Below are 18,252 nucleotides of genomic sequence, written 5' to 3' on the forward strand. Positions count from 1 at the left end.
TAAGTGGCTTGGGGAACAAAACATCAAAATTTTGGGTCCATGGCCAGGAAACTCCCCAGACCTTAATCTCATTGAGAACTTGTCAATTCTCAAGAGGCGGGTGAGCAAAAAAACCCCCACAAATTCTGACAAACTCAAAGCATTGATTGTGCAAGAATGGGGTGCCATCAATCAGGATGTGGCCCAGAAATTGATTGACAGCATGCCAGGGTGAATTGCAGAGGTCTTGAAAAAGAAGGGTCAACACTGCAAATATTGACTCTTTGCATTAACTTGATGTAATTGTCAATAAAAGCCTTTGACACTTACGAAATGCTTGTAATGATACTTCAGTATACCATAGTGACATCTGACAAAAAGATCTAAAAACACTGAAGCAGCAGACTTTCTGAAAATTTAATATTTGTGTCATTCTCAAACCTTTTGGCCAGGGCTGTACATTATAGGAACATCTAATGAAATGAGCTCTAATGAGACCACAGAACTAAAGGAAAATCTGTGCAAGTGCAGGGAGATTGTACAACCTCCATATACATAGTGTGAAGAACACTGGACCCCTGTGCTGCAAAGCAAAACCTCTAGGCACACGGAAGGGGCAGCATTCAGGCGATTTGTGTGATCTTTCATCTGCAGTCAGCTCACACAACTGCAAACAATATGTTTGGATGGATATCAAACCCGAATTGTCAAACAATGAAGCCGTCTGTATTGTCAGGCAGAGAGATGAGAGACGAGAGAGTGAATACGTGCTGAATTATTCATCCTACAAAATGCATACTGTAGGGGTATTTTGCTTGGTACTAAGCATTTGCCTTACTATAATGCTCCTGGCTGCGGGAGAGACGGCCACTGAATTTCATTTACCATGTTTATAATACAGAATATTTTCTACAGTTTCTAATGAGCTGTTTAGTTATGACCTACAGGTATAAAATAAAACCAAACCTGTCCTTGGGCAGCCCATAGACAATTAATTTTTTTTGTTCAACCAGTGAGTTGAACAAAAACAAAATGACTTGATTTCCCCATCCATACACTCAATGTGGATGGGGGAAATCTTCGGCTGTGCCTTTGTATTCTGACAGTGGGGAGATTTCAAGCAGACGTTCTTCAAAAGGGTGGCTGTACAGAGGCTGATTGGTAAATTTGACTTCTGATCAAGCAGTCTGCCTATACATGGTTAAAAATGTGTCCAGTCCCTGCTGAACTGGCTGAATTTTGATCCACGTATGGCTGGCTTTAGAGAAATAGGTAGAGTGGCATCACTGATCTCCCTTTGAAAATCCTGATCAGGCTTTAAAACAGCTCTGTCGTTTAAAAAAAAAATCTAATTATTGAAAATCGCCAGCCTATAAAAACTATTCAAGTGGAACTTTAACCAAAAAATTAAAAAAGGATGAACAGGCTGGAATTTTAATGCAGAAGACACATGCTTTGTCTCTTCTGCATTAAACTTACTTTCCCGCCTGTCCATCCTCTGTACAGTGAGCCGTGCAGGAGCAGCTCGCTACACAAATTCGGCAAGAGAGATGTCATCCCCGCCCAGCCATTGAAAGCAAGTGAGACCCGGAAGCCAGTCGCCCAAAGATGTCAGCGGCTGGACAGGGAGCTCCAGGATGCCGCATTGCTGGATCTAAGGTAAGTATAGTTCCGTATTTAATACTACTTACAGTGCCTCTGCTTATGACTCCAGTCTTCAGTCTCTTGCAGAGTTATGACTTCCTAGATTCTTCCACATCTGACATTTCCAGGTGTGTCAGAGGTCTGCTGCACACTGTGGCTGTACCTGGTACGTCACTACTGTGTCCATCCAGAGTCACTTTAGGGGTTAGAGATTGCAGCCAGGATTTCAAATTTCCAGACCGGTGGGAGCCCAGACATCTGAGGATCATGTGAGGTAAGTACAGTGGGGACCGGGGGGTGGGAAGGGGTTTGGGTGTTAAAGCAGTAGAAAACCGCAAAAAATAAAACTAAATATCTTCTCCCTGCAAGTTAAGAGCATAATGTGCAATACTAGCACATACCTGAAAACGAAGTCCTCCAGTGAAGTGCTGTCGCAGCTCCCTGGGGCTTCTATCTTCACCTGCTTTTCCTTCTGGGTTCACAGGCTGTAGCCGTTTTACTGGGTGAGCCACGATAACGCCACAGTCTCGGCCGTGGCATGGCTCTCTCAATGGAAGGCACACTGCAGTGTTCATACACAGGTGACATCACTGCCGGTGCACGTTTAGGAGATATTTACACTACCTACAGGTAAGCCCCTAATAAAGTCTTACCTGTACGGAAAACATAAAAAATAGACTTTACTACCAATTTAAGTCACTTTTACAGATTTTCTGTAAAGGTGAACTTATGCCAGCCGTAGATGAATTGAATCTTGACCTGTTCAGCAGGGGCTGGCCGAAATTCCATCCATCAATGGGCAGGCTGGTTGTACTGAAGTCAATCAATTGATCGGCTTCAGTATAACCAGCCTGTCAGATTATTTGCATCTAATTATTGCCAGCAGCTATAGCCACTAAAAATATCATTGTGTTCTGCTGGCATGGAAGGCTCCCCGCTGGAAGAACATAATAGTGCTGCAGGAGGAATTCCACCATCAACTCTGATTGTGCTGATGGAGGAATCAAGCAAGTTTCTTTCCTGCCACCCATGGTTACAGGAAAGAAAACTCACATCATCTATGTCTAACCCTTTAAGGTAGATCATGTTTATATGTAAAGTTACATTTGCTCATTATGTACTTATTTAACACAACTGACTGTTATTTATACAGTGCCAATGCTGTTTTTATTTCATTTATAGTTAGGAAGTGATTAATAGCCACAGACAAGGCCGTGTTTAAAGCTTGTGCACTCACTGCTGAAGAATGTTGTGTGTTTTATTATAAATATTCCTCACTGATTGCTCTAATAAAAAAGCAATTTAGGCAATGTTTGCAAGGATACAGCCGTTCTACAGGAGACAGGAAAAAAAAACATCGTAAAGGAGGATTTTTTAATTTAAAGGAATCCTACCCTCAGAAAAAGATACGAGGGTTGCCATTGAAAAATTAACTACATATGAAAAATGCTAACTGCCTGGCTGGCTTCAATACATGTAATTGTTGACCTGGAAAAAAAGTGTTCAGATCACATCTCACTTTCTGTTTGAAGCTGAGGCCAAAGACAGCCATGCAACTGGCATTTTCAAAAGGAAATTTGCAGTAGCAGACTCATAATGGGCATCCTTTAAAGTGAACTCCTTTAACTTGTTTCAAGTTAAAGGAGAAGTACAGCCAAAGTTTTTTTTTTTTTGCTGTACTTCTGTGGATCACAGGAGTGTAATTCATTCTGCACTCCTGTGACCCGTATTCAGCTGACAGTGGACTGAATCCTGCTGTTGGCTGATGTCACTCAGCCAGCCCAAGCTGGGGTGGATCCCTATCTTACAGTCGGGATCCACCCCAGAGTCTGGAGCGGCACCTGGCTCAGCCTCTCAGTGAAGCGCAAAGAACTTGAGCCAGCTGCTCCCTTCCCCTCCGCAGCCCAGCGCTCCAGTAAGTGTTAAGTGGGCTGAGCAGACAGCGGTGACTGACAGTCCTGCTCTCTGCTCAGAGTGGAGAGGAGATCCCAGCGATCATGTGATCCCTGAGTTCACACTAAGCCCTCATGACTAAGCCTTGACGTTTTCACAGCGACTGTTTCTGGCTTTTGATGTTTTTTCTACAGCTAGCAAACCCCCCAGCATGTTATCCTATGTGTCCATGCACACATAGACTGTAATTGACATTTTTTGGCTGGCAAAAAAACCCAAGACTTGTGGGTTTGTAGAGGAGCTTTTTAGCTGTAAAAATGTTCTAATGCTGGAAAACACGGTAAAATGCTGCAAACCGGCGTTTTTGTACTTTTTTTGACCAAAAAAAGTACTAAAAACGCTGAGAACTGCAAATGTGGAAAAATGCGGGAAACCGGCGCTAATTGCGGCTAAATACTAATGCAAAAATGCAAAAAAAAGCTGAAAAATCAAGTTTTTAACGTGACTTTACACAGCTAATGTAACCTGCGTTATCAAAAAGTCCAGTATACATGAGGGATCAGAGCCGGCGTGGGACCGATGCATCCAGCTAGGCAAGTATAACCGAGGGGGGGAAAAACCCTAAGGCTCCCTGTACACTGCAGCTGATAAACGCACGTTTAGGAACTGTTCAGCATTTTTTTCAGCAGCCCCTGAACTCCCCATAATGTTTTCCTATGTGTCCACGTACACTATGTCGTTTACAGTCATTTACAGGCAGTTGAGTTTACAGTTGTTTTTTTGAACGCACCAAACTTGCGTTCAGGAGTAGATTTTATCAGCGTTTCAAGCGCCAAATTCTTGTAAACGCGGCTAATCATGTTTATAAATGTTTGCGTTTATAAATTTTTTTTAACTCTTCCATTACCAGATGCTGTCCAGAGCCCTTTTTCATCATGAAAAATGCATGCAAAGCGTTTTCCCGGTACTCAAATAGACCTGGTACACCATACTTTGAGGTTTCGCATGAAAGAAAATATGTTAGACACTGCTGCAATAATTTCTGCACAGAAATGAGCTGAAACACATTCAAACACCAAAAAAAAAAGCTAATCTCAACAAATACTGCTCTCTCTGCTTCTGCTTTCTCTATTTCTCTCAAAATGATTGAAGTAGTTAATTTTTTTACTGTTTTTCAGTGCATTCTGTGCATTTTGGAAGGTCTCCTGAGGTTATCTTTAAAAAACACTTCTAAACGCAAACACTCATAAACGTGGTATGCAAACGCGGCTAAACAGACGTTTTTTTAACCTATGTTTTCCAGCAGTCAGTTTCCATCGTTCAGAAGTGTCCTGTGGACATGGGGCCTAATTCGCTTTTAAGATAACTTTAGAAAAGGGCATTGTAAGCTCGAAAGAGCAGGGCCCTCGAACCCCTTGTGTATTGTATTGTTACTGTTCTGTCCCCCCTGCTACTGTACAGCGCTGAGCATACCCTTTGGCGCTATATAAATACTGTATAATAATAATTGAAGTCATTTCTGCTTCTGCCATCCAATTGCAATATGTAGGGATCAGCAGTGACAGGTAAAACATATAGGTGTGAATAGAGCCAAATTCTCACACCATTCCCTTGTGTCAAGTATTTGCTTGTGAAAGAGACAATTACTGTATTTGTATTGTTTTTTTCAATAAACATATGTTTCTATTTTCCTCTGTTTCTTTTGTGTTGAGGAAAATGTTGAGTGGCTATTATTCTTCTCGTTTTCTTCAGTCTATGGGACAGCATAATAGACTTGCACACACTGAGATTATCAGCAGTAAAACAAAAATAGCCTTGTTGAGTAATGGAATCGGGTAGCTGTGGAACATTGAAATAAACTCTGAACAATAAATCAGTGGCGGCATTTCATCTGTCTGCTCTCCTTATCGCTTTGTGTGCTATTAGATCCACAGAGGAAGTACTTCATACTCCCAGGATATGGACATTTTTATTCTGTTGAAGTAGGTTTACCTATAATATACCTTTGCTTATACCTACTGCATATTGCAACTATTAATACAGCTACTGTATTTTAAGCAACTCCCACTCCGCTCCTCGCATGATATCCTCCTCTCTAGCTCCCTCATCACCTCCTCCCAAGCTCGCCTCCGGGACTTCTCCAGAGCCTCTCCCATCCTCTGGAACTCCCTACCACAGTATGCCCGGTCAGCCCCCACCCTGTCTGCCTTTAGGCGATCTTTGAAAACTCACTTCTTCAGGGAAGCCTACCCCACCTCCACCTAAGAACTGTACTTGAATCACCTCCGCCAGATCATCACCTTTTGTATCACCTCCCCCTTCCTTTAGATTGTAAGCTCCATGAGCAGGGCCCTCCTATTTCTTCTGTACTGAAATGTATTGTAATTGTACTGTCTCCCTTATATTGTAAAGCGCTGCGCAAACTGTTGGCGCTATATAAATCCTGTATAATAATATTAAGCAAGTTATTTTTTCCAATCAGTTGCCACATTTATACCAGGTCTTAATACCGTGCTATTTAAAGCGGTATTGAACACCAAAAAAGTATTATGTTTCAGCTTACCAATCGTTAGAAGTTGTGGCTGCATTTTCATCCGGTGATCTGGCCAGTAACACACCTCCTGTATTAGAGTGCCTCCACTGTGGATGAAGGAGCACAGGGGACACCTATGGACAGAAGCACTGTCAGTCTGGGGGAGGGGAGTGTTAGATGGATTAGCAGATTTAAATGCGCTAACAAACTGAAGTCAAACTAGTTTACACTTTATAAGCAGTTACAGAAAACATTTTTTTTCTTTTGGGCTAAAGATTTTACATCTTTAAAAGCTCAATCAATAAAAGCTGATCATTGTAAGCACCCATGTCAGTGGTAGCTGCTGCATCTGCAGGAAAGCTTGATTTTTGAAAAAAAAAAAACCAAAGCAGACTTACTGGCCAGATCACCAGATAAAAATAAAAGAAAGCCTAAAAAAAAAATAAATGCAGCCATGACATCTAAGAACTGGTAATAAATGTTTGCTTTTTTAGCATAAAAGGGAAGTGAGGGAATGTAAAAAAACAATCAATCATACTCAGATGGCTGCGGCATTTCTCTGATGCTGCAGCTGTCCTCTGCCAGCTCTACACTGAGCACTGAGTGATCAAAGACTGCTCAGTTCTCGGGCCTGCTCTGAGCAGAGAATGGTGACTGTCAGTCACCAGTTCTCTGCTCTGCTCCTCCAGCACTCACTGGAGTTCTGTGGTATGGAGGGGGAGGAGGGAGCGGCTGGCTCAGGCTCTCAGAGGCACACTGAGAGGCTGAGTCAGCTGCTGGTCAGTCATATGAACAGATCCTGACAATATTGTCAGGATCCCTGACAGTAGCCTGCTGTCGGCTTTTTTTAGGTCACAGAAGTGGTATGGCCAAAAGAGCTTTAGCCATACTTCTCCTTTAATACCACCTTAAAATAGGGTTGAAATTTAAAAAATAAAATCACTGTCCAATGTTCACATTTAGAAAAAAGCTACACACTCTACATGGCCATAGACATGAGATAATGACCTTTCATTGAGAAAAGTTGCAACGATTGTTAGCTGCTAAGGTTAAAGACCATGCCATAAACATTAATAAGATTACTTGGAGAACTGAACAAATACTTTACAGAGGGGCCGAAATACTGTGTAAGCAAAAAGCCAGTTTACTGTCCAGGGATGGACTTTAATCAATGGGAGCAGAAAATGCCCCAGTGTCGGTGGAAGATAATGATTCCCTGGCTCAGTGGTCAGTGTTAGTCCGCCTCCCACTGGTTTTCATTGTGGACTGTAGTCTCTTGTCACATGACTTCTTGTTTTGAACCTTTCCTCTTCCCAGTGCTTGGATGAGGGTACAGTGGGCTCAGAGAGGGTTGTGCTGAATCCAATGAACACACTACCATGTACATGTAGAGGCTCAGATTCTGGGCATTCCTTCCTACTGGTAACTATAGAGATCCAGCCATGATTCAAGCTGGCTGCATGTGTTGAGTGTCAGGATAATAATTACCACCAATCGGCACATTTAATGAGTTGAAATGCAATGTGTTATTTGGAGCACCTTTGCCTGCCTTAATAATCAGGATGGTTTAGCCACAATATCTGAAAAGAAGCATGTCATTTAGTAAACCCATTCTCAGAGCTCTGCTTATTTCACTTCTATCAGAAATAACAAGTTGTAGAAATGTTCTGTGTATCGGATGTCAGTCACTCTGTAATATTGATTTTACCATCTCCAGTACAGAGCAATGAGTCACCCGGACCTGCTTCCTGCAGGGCACTGTGGGGATTGTTAGCTGAAACATGACAAAATGTTCCAAGTTCTCCCACCGGGATGCCTGGATGACTGATAAATGAAGTGCTAATATTCTGAATGTCATATAGGTCCTAGAGTACTATCTGTTTTGTAGTACCTACCTTCTGTTAACTGTATGCTCTGCCTCCCAACACTTGAGATAATTGGGAGAAATGACATTAAAATGTATCTAAAGCCAAAACCTTTCTTTTTATTTTATATAGAACGGTGAGGGGCTAGAGAAACTCTTCCCAACCTTTTTACCCCAGAGGAACCCTTGCAAGAGTTTTCAGATCTAGGGGAACCCTTGCTAAAAATTAATCATTGGTGGCCATTGGGAAAAATGCCCCTCTTACAATGGTGGTCAGATAGAGAGGTGAGGGGCTAGAACAACTCTTCCCAACCTCTTTACCCCAGAGGAATCGTTGAAGGAGTTTTCAGGTCTAGGGGAACCCTTGCTAAAAGCTATTCATTGTTGGCCAGTGGGAAAAACGTTTCCCTTGCAGTGGTGGTCATAATAACAACACCCTTCAATACCAATAAAAAGGCTCTTTGAAGTGGCCCCAGAACTAAGCAAACACCATCAAATGGGAAGTCAGTCAGCCACAACTCTCAGTACCCCAAGCAACCTCTGGTGGATCTCTAGGGTTCCTTGAAGCCTTGGGTAAGAATGGCTGAGTTAGAGCTTCTGGTTCAGGTTTTTCGTTGCCGTCTGTGGTCCTGCTGGGAGAATAATCCACTCTGTACTGGAGACAACTGCCACCCTAATGCCCCGATGTCAGGGATTTTAAATATTTTTGAGTTCTAAAAGCTAATATACAATCGGTTTCTGATCATTCGAGTTCTGATTAGTTATAGCCAATCAATGCTCATTTCTGGAAAAAAAAAAAAAAAACAGGTCATGCTATGCAAAAAGGTGAAGGAAAAGTCCCCTTTTCTGACCATGTTTCATGATACACCTATATTCAGGTTGGAACATGAAACAGCATGCACAACCCCAACTCCCCAAAACCCCATGCACTTGCAGAGGAACTCCCCGCTAGCTCCTGTCAAATTTGAATTTGGTGCAGCTGTGTGTGATTCCACCTGCACAGATGCTACCTTTATTCACAGAGAACTGTCAATGAAAAAAACATCAAATCTCATCTGCCACTGTGGCAGATGGACTGTAGTTCTCAATAAAGTAGTAACAGCACGATTCAGTGCGGTGCGATTTTCAGCCGATTCATTTGAATGGGCTGAAATCGCACAGGATCAGACTAAGAGCAGTGCATGCACCGCTTTTAAAAACACCATGCGATCCGGTGCAGGCAAATGCACTGTGTTTGGGTTGCTGTTGTGATTACATTGACACCCACAGCAGATCGTACACCCAGTGCGTTTTGAATGCGGTGTGGAAACCACGAACATATCATGGGTTTCCGGAACTGCTTTCTGGTGTGAATGAGCCCTAAATGACATGTAGCCCCTGAAGTTACCTTCCCTAGAAAAGGGACTTTTTTTTTGTGCCAAGCAGACAGCTGAGTTTCACTGAGTACAGTGAAGAAAAAAAAATGAAACAAAAGTACAATTGCCATGGCAACATAGTCATTTCTTTTACATACCTTTTGATGCATAAGGACAGACAGGACTAGCTTCTGAAACCTGGAGCAGAGGGTTATTAGAGTATTTAGCCATGGTCACCAAGTATGCTTTAGCTTTCAGTTTTTGCTGTAGGAATGACCATTAAACATGAAGTCCGAAGGATATAGACAGCCTCTCTCTAATTTTTTTTTTCCCTCTAAAGCCAGCCATACATGGATTGAAATTCGGCCCATTCAGCAGGGACTGGTCGACTTCTCTACAACTGCCCTATCAGATTTATACCGCTCAATCAGTGCCGCAGGCTATAGTCAGCAGCACTGATTAGTTTATTTTGACGCCGGGAATATCTCTCTGCTGTCAGAATACAATAGCTCAGTAGGGGGGATTGGAAGGGAGAATCTAGTCATTTTTTTTTTTCATTTAACTCACTGGTTGAGCAAAAAAAAAACTTAAGTCATCTATGGCCAAGTAAATTTCATTGGATCTCATCCATCAGAGTGTCTGGAGGAAAATAGCAACTATATTATTTTTTGTATTGTTGAATCTGAGCAGGAAAAATGAGAGAACGTGACTGGTAGTTGTGGGTGAAGGTGGTTATACGTATACAATGAAGGGCACACTAAGTAATTGGGAGTATTGGGTGATCATTTGTGTTGTGGCCTAGGGACGAGAGGCATGCTATAGACGCCTGTGGCTTATACAGTAGGGCTGCATACAATAGCAACCAGATAAAGTTATCTAACCTATTCTCTGTTATGGACTTCAGCCAGCAGTTTCCATAGGTGCCCCATAGGGTACGATTGGACATCTGTGGTAATCTATGGGCAACTTTAGAATCTTCTAATATAGACTGGAGCTGCTTTGTTTGTTATGTCTCAGAGAGAAGAATTTCTAGGGTAGAGAAACCAAATCATTCTCTTGAATTGTCATATTGAGTGCCCTATTTTCTTGTCTCTATATTTGTTTTCCTTCTTGATTGTTCCCTCCATAGGTTGCCTTATTATGCAGAAATAATTTCTTTAGCGTTGTAAATTGCTTTTTGTCTGGAGATGGCAAATTGTTTGCTTGTCTATAAATTGCTCTTGTCTGCTTGAATAAACAATGCTTACATTGCTCTCCCACTTGAACTACACGCAGATTAAATGTATTTTTTCTTTTTCATTTCTAGATATGAATATGGAATTTAACCCCTCTGATCATCCTCGGGCAAGCACAATATTCCTCAGCAAATCCCAAACAGATGGTTTGATATTTTACTTGTTTTTCTATCAAGCATGCCTAGTGTAAACTTACTGCCTGTAAACAATGTAAAATTGGGCAAAAGAATTAAAGTCTATATCCACATTTAGCAACGTGTCACATGTTACCCCTGTGTTTAGGGTGCAACATGTTGCTAAGCACCCTAACCTTGAGCACCCCCCCCCCCCCTCCCTGGCAGCAGGTGGTTCTTCTCCCCCTGCTGGGGTGTGCTGAACGTTCTATTGGTCTATTGATGCTGGCTGCTGGTGGATCTATAATTGCTGGAGGGGATCTAGTTTTGTGCTAGGGTCTATTGTTGCTATTGGGGGATCTATAGTTGCTATGGGTGACTTATGGTGCTGGGGGATCAGTTGTTGCTGGGAGGGATGTACTGTTGAGAGAGAAGTATATTGATGCTGGCTGGTGGAGGGTCTATTAATGCTACCTGCTAGGGGTCTATTGTTGCTGGGGTGGTAATTGTGGGGGGTCCATTGTTGCTGGGGGTCTGTTATTGTATAGGTGGATCTATTGTTGCTGGGGGGATATACATGTGTCTGTGTGTATGTACATGCGTGTATCTGTACGTGTGTGTGTGTACATGTCTGTGTGCGTGTACATGTGTATGTGTGTATGTACGTACATGTGTCTGTGTGCGTGTACGTGTGTGTGTGTGTGTGTGTGTGTGTGTGTGTGTGTGTGTACATGTGTCTGTGTGCGTGTACATGTGTCTGTGTATGCATGTACATGTGTCTGTGTGTATACATGTGTCCCTGTGCGTGTGTGTACATGTTTGTGTGTGTGTGTGTGTGTACAGGTGTCTCTGTTTGTGTGTGTGTGTGTGTATGTACATGTGTCTGTATGTAAACCTATATGTATGGGTGGTTTGGTCAGGTTCAGGATTATGGGTGGTAGAGTACGGGGCATTTGAGGTACTGCTGGGTTGGATAGTAGGTAGGATATGCTTGGTAGAGTTATGGTTTTGTGAGTGAAAGTTTATGGGGGGTTATGGTTGTGTGCGATGCGTGGTCTAAGTATGATGGACTGTTTAGGGGGACATTGGAGGCCCTGATGTAATGTGGGGAGACACTGGGGACCCTGATGTAATGTGGGTAACATGTAACAGTGTCATATCATGAAATAATTTACGAGGGCTTGTTTAGGGGCGGGGCAGGGTAGGGGTTTGGTGGGGAAACTGGTGGCGAGTAACTCTTAAGGCCTGGCTAGTAGCTCAGGGCTTGAAATTTTAAGTCCTGATATACATAGTTCTGTCACTATGGGGCTGATTTACTAAAGGCAAGTAGACTATGCACTTTGCAAGTGCAGTTGCTCCGGATCTTAGTAGATTAGGTGAAGCTTCACTTTGCAAAGAATACCCAATCACTTTCAGTGAAAATTTAAAAAAAAACAGCATTTTTGCTTGCACATGATTGGATGGTGGAAGTCAGCAGAGCTTCCCCTCATTTACTAAGCTCTGGAGCAACTGCACTTGAAAAGTGCACAGACTATTTGCTTTCATTAAATCAACCCCAATGTCCTCTTTTATTCATTCTGCCATCTTGCAGAAATATTAAAGTGTATGTATAGCCAAAACGTTTTCCTTTGGGATAATGTAGAACAGCCTTTCTCAACCTAGAGGAACCCTTGACATACTTTCTGGGTCTCAGAGAACCCCTGCTAAAATGAATTCATCAGTGGATAGTGGAAATAATGTTCCTTACATTAATGGTCAGTGGGAAGAATGCCCCTCTTACAGTGGTGGTCAGAATACCAGACCTACAATTAGCTAAAAAGATCTATAGTGTCATGCCGCTGGCTCTGCCAAGTGGTGTTGGACCCAGAAATATGTAGGTACCGTCAACCTGCCTCAGCTTGAGGAAGTCTATTTGAGAATGACTGGAAGGGTTAACACCCCTGTTAGTTTTTTCTTCTGTGTCCCATTGAGAAGATTCCTCTTCTCTTCCTGTTCAGGAGACTCAAAAGGAAGTAAGAGGAAATCCCTCTAAAGTGAGGGGGATTTCCCTGCTAGGCAGTTGTCATTGGAACATTTGAATCCATTGGAAAATGTACCTTCACCTCTTGTTCTGATAACTGTAAAATCACATTTTGTGCCACTGACAATGACCACTGAGGGTAATAAAGAGGCGGAGCCTCCCCAGCAAGGACATGGCAATTAAAACTTAAAGTGGTTGTAAAGGCTGAAGGTTGTTTTTTACCTTTGTGCATTCTATGCATGAAGGTAATAAGCTTTCAGTGTGCATCTCCTCCTTCGGCTCCCCTAATACTTACCCAAGTTCAAACCTGATCCAATGATGTGCACAAGAGCAGCGGCTCTCCTGGGTCTCTCCCTCCTCATTGGCTGAACCCTGAGAAGAGGAGGATCACGGCTTCTCTGTGCAAAACCATTGCACAGAGCAGGTAAGTATAACATGTTTGCTATTTAATAATAAAAAATAAAATTCTGAACCTTTAGTATCACTTTAACAGGGATTCTAACCCTTCCCTACTCTAGGAATAAAATTAAACATTCTGGCTCTACATACACTTTAAATGGTCAGTCCACCAGAAATGCTATTTTAATTATGGGTAGATTTTGGGGCAAGCTAAGTCACACACCAGTCTACATCTTTCAGGGACTGCAGCTGTGGGCAATGGAGGTGTCATACTGTGCTGCTGGGTGTATTCTTTACCATATATTTCATATGCAGAGGGAGGCATGCAGCTGCCATGTTAATAGTAGAAGTATGAATGGTTACGGGACGCAGAACGCCCAGAGAAGCCAGTCAGTGACTCCCCCTAAGTTAAACATAAGGTTTTGGCAGACTAACCATTTAACAACTGAATGAAGCAGAAAATGCCCTTGGTTTGGTGCCAAATACAGTAACATCTAGGAATTGTGTGTTGCTTCTGCATATTTTACTCCCCTTATAACCACACAGATGTTGTTTTAACTGTGCATGACTCTGTTATTGCTGAACTAATGTCCTTGTTGTATTTTCACAGTGAGAGAAAAGCGGAAAAGCCTTTATATAAATCATGTGAGTAATATTCAAGTAAATAAATGTTAATTGCGCCAATGCCATAACCATGTAGAAAGGAATCTTCGGGCAGTTTTGTCAGGCTGCTCCAAATCTGAATGGACCATGATGTTCATTGTAGGTTTAGTTTTGTGGTTTTTATTGCAGGAGTTGGATGTTAGGTTATTGATGTCATAAAGGAGCTCCAGTGGTGGTCCTTCACATCATGGATCAGTGGAATCAGGTCACAGAGCACCACTACAGGATAACAAAAAGGCTGAAGTCTAAAATCAATCCCTTAATTGTCAATAAAATACAAAGAAGCTAACATGTTTCAGGGGACAAAACACATTTGATGCTTTGTATTGTATTACCAATAAAAGAATTTGCTTCTATTTTATCGTATATCACTTCGCCATGATCTTATTCTACTGATCCATATGCTGCACATAGCAGGATCCTCCCTAGCTCATCTAGACACTTAAAAGAAGAATTATGGGGTAACCTAAACATTTTTTACTCACCTAGGTGGATGTTGTATTGGTCCCCTGCCACTTCTAAGACTGAGAACTGAGAGATCAAAGAACGCTGATCGTTCAGCTCTCAGCCTTCAGTGCTTTGTCCCTCCAGCGATCACTGGAGCATCGGTCTGTGGAGGGGGCAGGAGCTTCCAGCTAAGGTTCTCAGCAGCTTGTTGAGAGGCTGAGCCAGTCGGCATCTTTCCTGCACCTGGACCAGATCAGTGACGTCCTCTGTTTGAGAGCCTTAACCTGCTGTCAGCTGAAAATGTGTCACAGGAGTGCAGAACAAACTGCACTCCTGTGATCCATAGGAGAAGTAGGGCCAAGTAGGGCCATACTTCTTCTTTAAACGGGCCATACATGGATTGAAATTTGGTCGGTTCAGCAGGGACCAGCCGAATCTCAATCCATGTATGGGCAAAGAGGTTTTACAGAGGTCCATCCACTGATCAACATCTGTACAAGCGTCCTGTCATTTATTTTTCTCTTGCTCAATCAACATCAGTGGCTATAGCCAGCAGTGCTGATCAGTGTATTCTGTGAGTGGGAAAGTCTCTGCACTGTCAGAATACAAAAGCTCAGCGGGGAGGATTCCTCCATCCACATCAAGTGTTGAATGCGAAAAAATGACTCATGTTGGCTGCCTAATCTCCAGAATGCCTGGGATCTATAAAGGATGGTTCTTTAAAATCTCAAATTTGAATAGAGAACTCTTTAAAGGAAACCTGTATTGGGAGAAATAGGGGGTTTGCTATTGTTGACCTCTGTCTAAGAATAGTGGTTGCCTGGCTATTTCTGGCATCAACACACTGAGTCACTAGCCTAGAACCAGCCTCCAGATTACAAACTTGAAGTCGGAATTCTTGATCTTCATGTTTACTCTGGATCTGTACCTTAGAAAGCTATTAGATCAGCATGAAAACCAGGCAGTCGGCATTTTCAGGCGAGGACAGCACTCACGAACACTGGCAACTCCTGTACTGTTTATTTGCCTCTTCTGTTTCTTCTCTGATCTAGTTTTACATTGCAACTGTGGCCTGTCTACTCTAACTTGACTACCCCTTACTGTGCTACAGGTATTGCACTGTGCAGCGTGACTCCTTTTAGACCATGGAATCATGGCTGCCATTGAAAGTCTAGCTCCAATAACAAAGTGAAACTAATGCATGCCATAGACGGGTCGTTTATCGGCCGAATTTTCATCCAAACGAAAAATCGGCCAATATTCACACCGTTATTGGGGCAATGCCGTCGGCCGTTTTTCGCGGATCTTCTCATTTCTTTTTATCGGTCATGCTGGAAAATCCACGAAAAACGGACGTTTTTCGTAAGCATTGGTAGCAACATCCATGGCAGCAACTACCGATTTTTCATTTATCGTCCGACAATTTGGCCGATAAACGGTCCGTCTATGGCCAGCCTTATTCAGAAGGGCACAGAAGAGGGTTTTTTTGGCTTCTAAAGGCATCAGGCATCTTGCAGTGGCTGCCATGGGACAGCATGTTTAATTTTAAAAGTTTTAAATGGTGCCCAGGTTAACTTTAGGCAGCCTTTCTCAACCTTTTAACATCGTGAAACTTTGATGTAACTTTTTTTGCTCCAGGGAACCCCTGCTAATATTATTTTTACAGCAATACATTAGTTTAGCTCAGTAAGAAAAATGCTCCTTACGTTTGTGGTCATTGGGAATAATCCCCCCCTTACAGATAGCTGAAAAGATCAGTGGTGTCAGTGGTTACTCATCTTAGAGGCAGAAATCACTTATTGCTCAAGGAACCCCCTGCAACCTTTTTAGGAAGCCTAGAGTTCCCTTGAACCATGGTTGAGAAACCCTGCTTTAAGGACTTGTGTAGGTGGGTTGCTGTCTGCTTTTGGAGAAATTTGGAATGGCTTTTGATTTGGATTTTATGCAGTTCTACATTTGATTTTCTTTACATTTTGGTATACACAGCATGTCCTAGTCTCACCTTTTTTCCTGCCATACAAGTCAATTTTAAAACAAACAAAAGTAAGACAGTATTTCAAATGTGAGCCTCCCCTCCCCTCCCCCCCCCAAAAAAAAGCATGCTGTATACTGTACGTCTTGCTTCTGAGCAGAGCCAGATGATTCACTAGTCAACATAGTCAGGAGCCTAAGGTCTGATGGATGTTTGGGGGGATCCATCTACATGTTTCCTGCTTTATTGCTCTTACATTAGGCTAATTTAGCACAGTTGTACACTCACTGGCCACTTTATTAGGTACACCTGTTCAATTGCTTGGAAACACAATTTGCTAATCAGCCAATTATATGGCAGCAACTCAATGCATTTAGACATGTAGATGTGGTGAAGACAACTTGCTGAAGTTCAAACCGAGCATAAGCATGGGGAAGAAAGGGGATTTAAGTGACATGGCCTGGTTGTTGGTGCCAGATGGGCTGGTCTGCGTATTTCAAAAACTGCTGATCTGTTGGGATTTTCATACACAACCATTTCTAGGGCTTACAGAGAATGGTCCGAAAAAGAGAAAATATCCAGTGAGGGGCAGTTGTGTGGACAAAAATGCCTTGTTGATGTCAGAGGAGAATGGGCAGACTGGTTGCCACGACATTCAGATGCTAGAGTCAGAATTTGGCATAAACAACATGAAAGCATGGATCCATCCTGCCGTGTATCAACAGTCCAGGCTGGGGGTGGTGGTGTAATGGTGTGGGGGATATTGTCTTGGCACTTGCAAGGTGTACCTAATAAAGTGGCCGGGTGAGTGTATTTGTAGACTGTTGGGGCCATGCCGCCACAGACAATACAGTAGGGTTTCTGTTTGCCTATTGCAGTCCTAATCAGTGTTTTCCAAAAGGACGAGGGGGTATGCGCTGCTCTTATTCTGCCATTTCATGATTGTTTCTATATATTATATGACATACATAATCCCTAAATGGATGTTCTACCCCAAATTGTGTTCAGTTTAGCTGCATTTTAAGTCCTCATGCACACTGGACGTTTTTACAGCGGCTGTTTTTGGCTTTTGATGTTTTTTTCTTCAGCTAGTAAACCCCCCAGCATGTTATCCTATGTGTCCATGCACGCATAGACTGTAATCAACATGTTTTGGCTGGAAGAAAAACCTAGGACTAGTGGGTTTCTAGAGGAATTTTTTTTCTGTAAAAATGCTCTAACGCTGAAAAACGCGGTAAAACGCCACAAACTGGAGTTTTTGGACATCTTTTTGAAAAAAAATTTTTTGTTAGTAAAAAAAACGCAAACGTGGAAAAACGCTGCTAAACGCTAATGTAAAACCGCTATAAAAAGCTGAAAACCTCATGTTTTTAACGTGACTTTACACAGCTAACGTTACCAGCATTCTCAAAACATCCCAGTGTGCATGGAGACTTGGAGAATAGAATTTTGTGCATCCGAAGGCAGATTAGGTACTCTGAACACGTCTAGATGCATGTAAATGCCTTTAACACAACGACATTTAAAAGGAGAACTTGATCTGGGAAGCCTAAAGTTTGTTCTACTTCCCAAGTATTTGCTCCTGTGTTTAAGTCAACAAAAGTCCAGAGGTGTGTATAAACAGAGCCTAAGAAGATGGAAAGTGATTCAGTCTATTCATCTGCCCAGAACTGAAATGCTTCTATTTTCTAAAATTAGTATTTTGATGCCCAAAGGCCCTTAAAGTATTAAACCCAAAAGCAAATATTATTTTGCAGCTTTCCATTTCTTAGATGTGATGTCTGCATTCATGTTCTTTTTTAGGCTTCCTATCTTCTATTTTCATCTACAGCCAATAAGCCTGTTGTTTTTCAAAAGAAAAGGCTCTCCAGCAGAATGTATCAGTTTACAGGGATGGGACAAACCATTTAACACTGTCAGGGATGCGTACAATGATCATCTTTTATTTTCTTTATGTCATAAGGAAAAACAAAAGTGTTGCTGGAGTTTGGCTTTAATTTGTTAGTGTATTTAAATCTGTAAGTACATCTAACACTCCCATCCCCCAGACTGACAATGCTGTTGTCCAAAGGTGCCCCCTGTGCGCCTTCATTCAGAGTTTAGGTGTTCTAATACAGGAGGTGTGTTACTGGTCA

General features: G+C 42.3%; 1 protein-coding gene across 1 annotated transcript in view; it reads left to right on the forward strand.

Moving 5' to 3' along the window:
* The window catches only part of CCNY (cyclin Y), a 207,767-nt gene that overhangs the window by 138,208 nt on the left and 51,307 nt on the right, over positions 1 to 18,252 (forward strand). The window contains exons 2-3 of the mRNA XM_089668716.1: positions 10,575 to 10,649; positions 13,646 to 13,680. Of these exons, the coding sequence (XP_089524842.1) occupies positions 10,575 to 10,649; positions 13,646 to 13,680 (110 nt within the window). The remainder of the gene's footprint in view (positions 1 to 10,574; positions 10,650 to 13,645; positions 13,681 to 18,252) is intronic.

The sequence above is a fragment of the Staurois parvus genome, unplaced genomic scaffold, assembly GCF_062004578.1.
Source record: "Staurois parvus isolate SC_StPar_1 unplaced genomic scaffold, SC_StPar_1.0 ptg000061l, whole genome shotgun sequence".
Lineage (NCBI taxonomy): Eukaryota > Metazoa > Chordata > Amphibia > Anura > Ranidae > Staurois > Staurois parvus.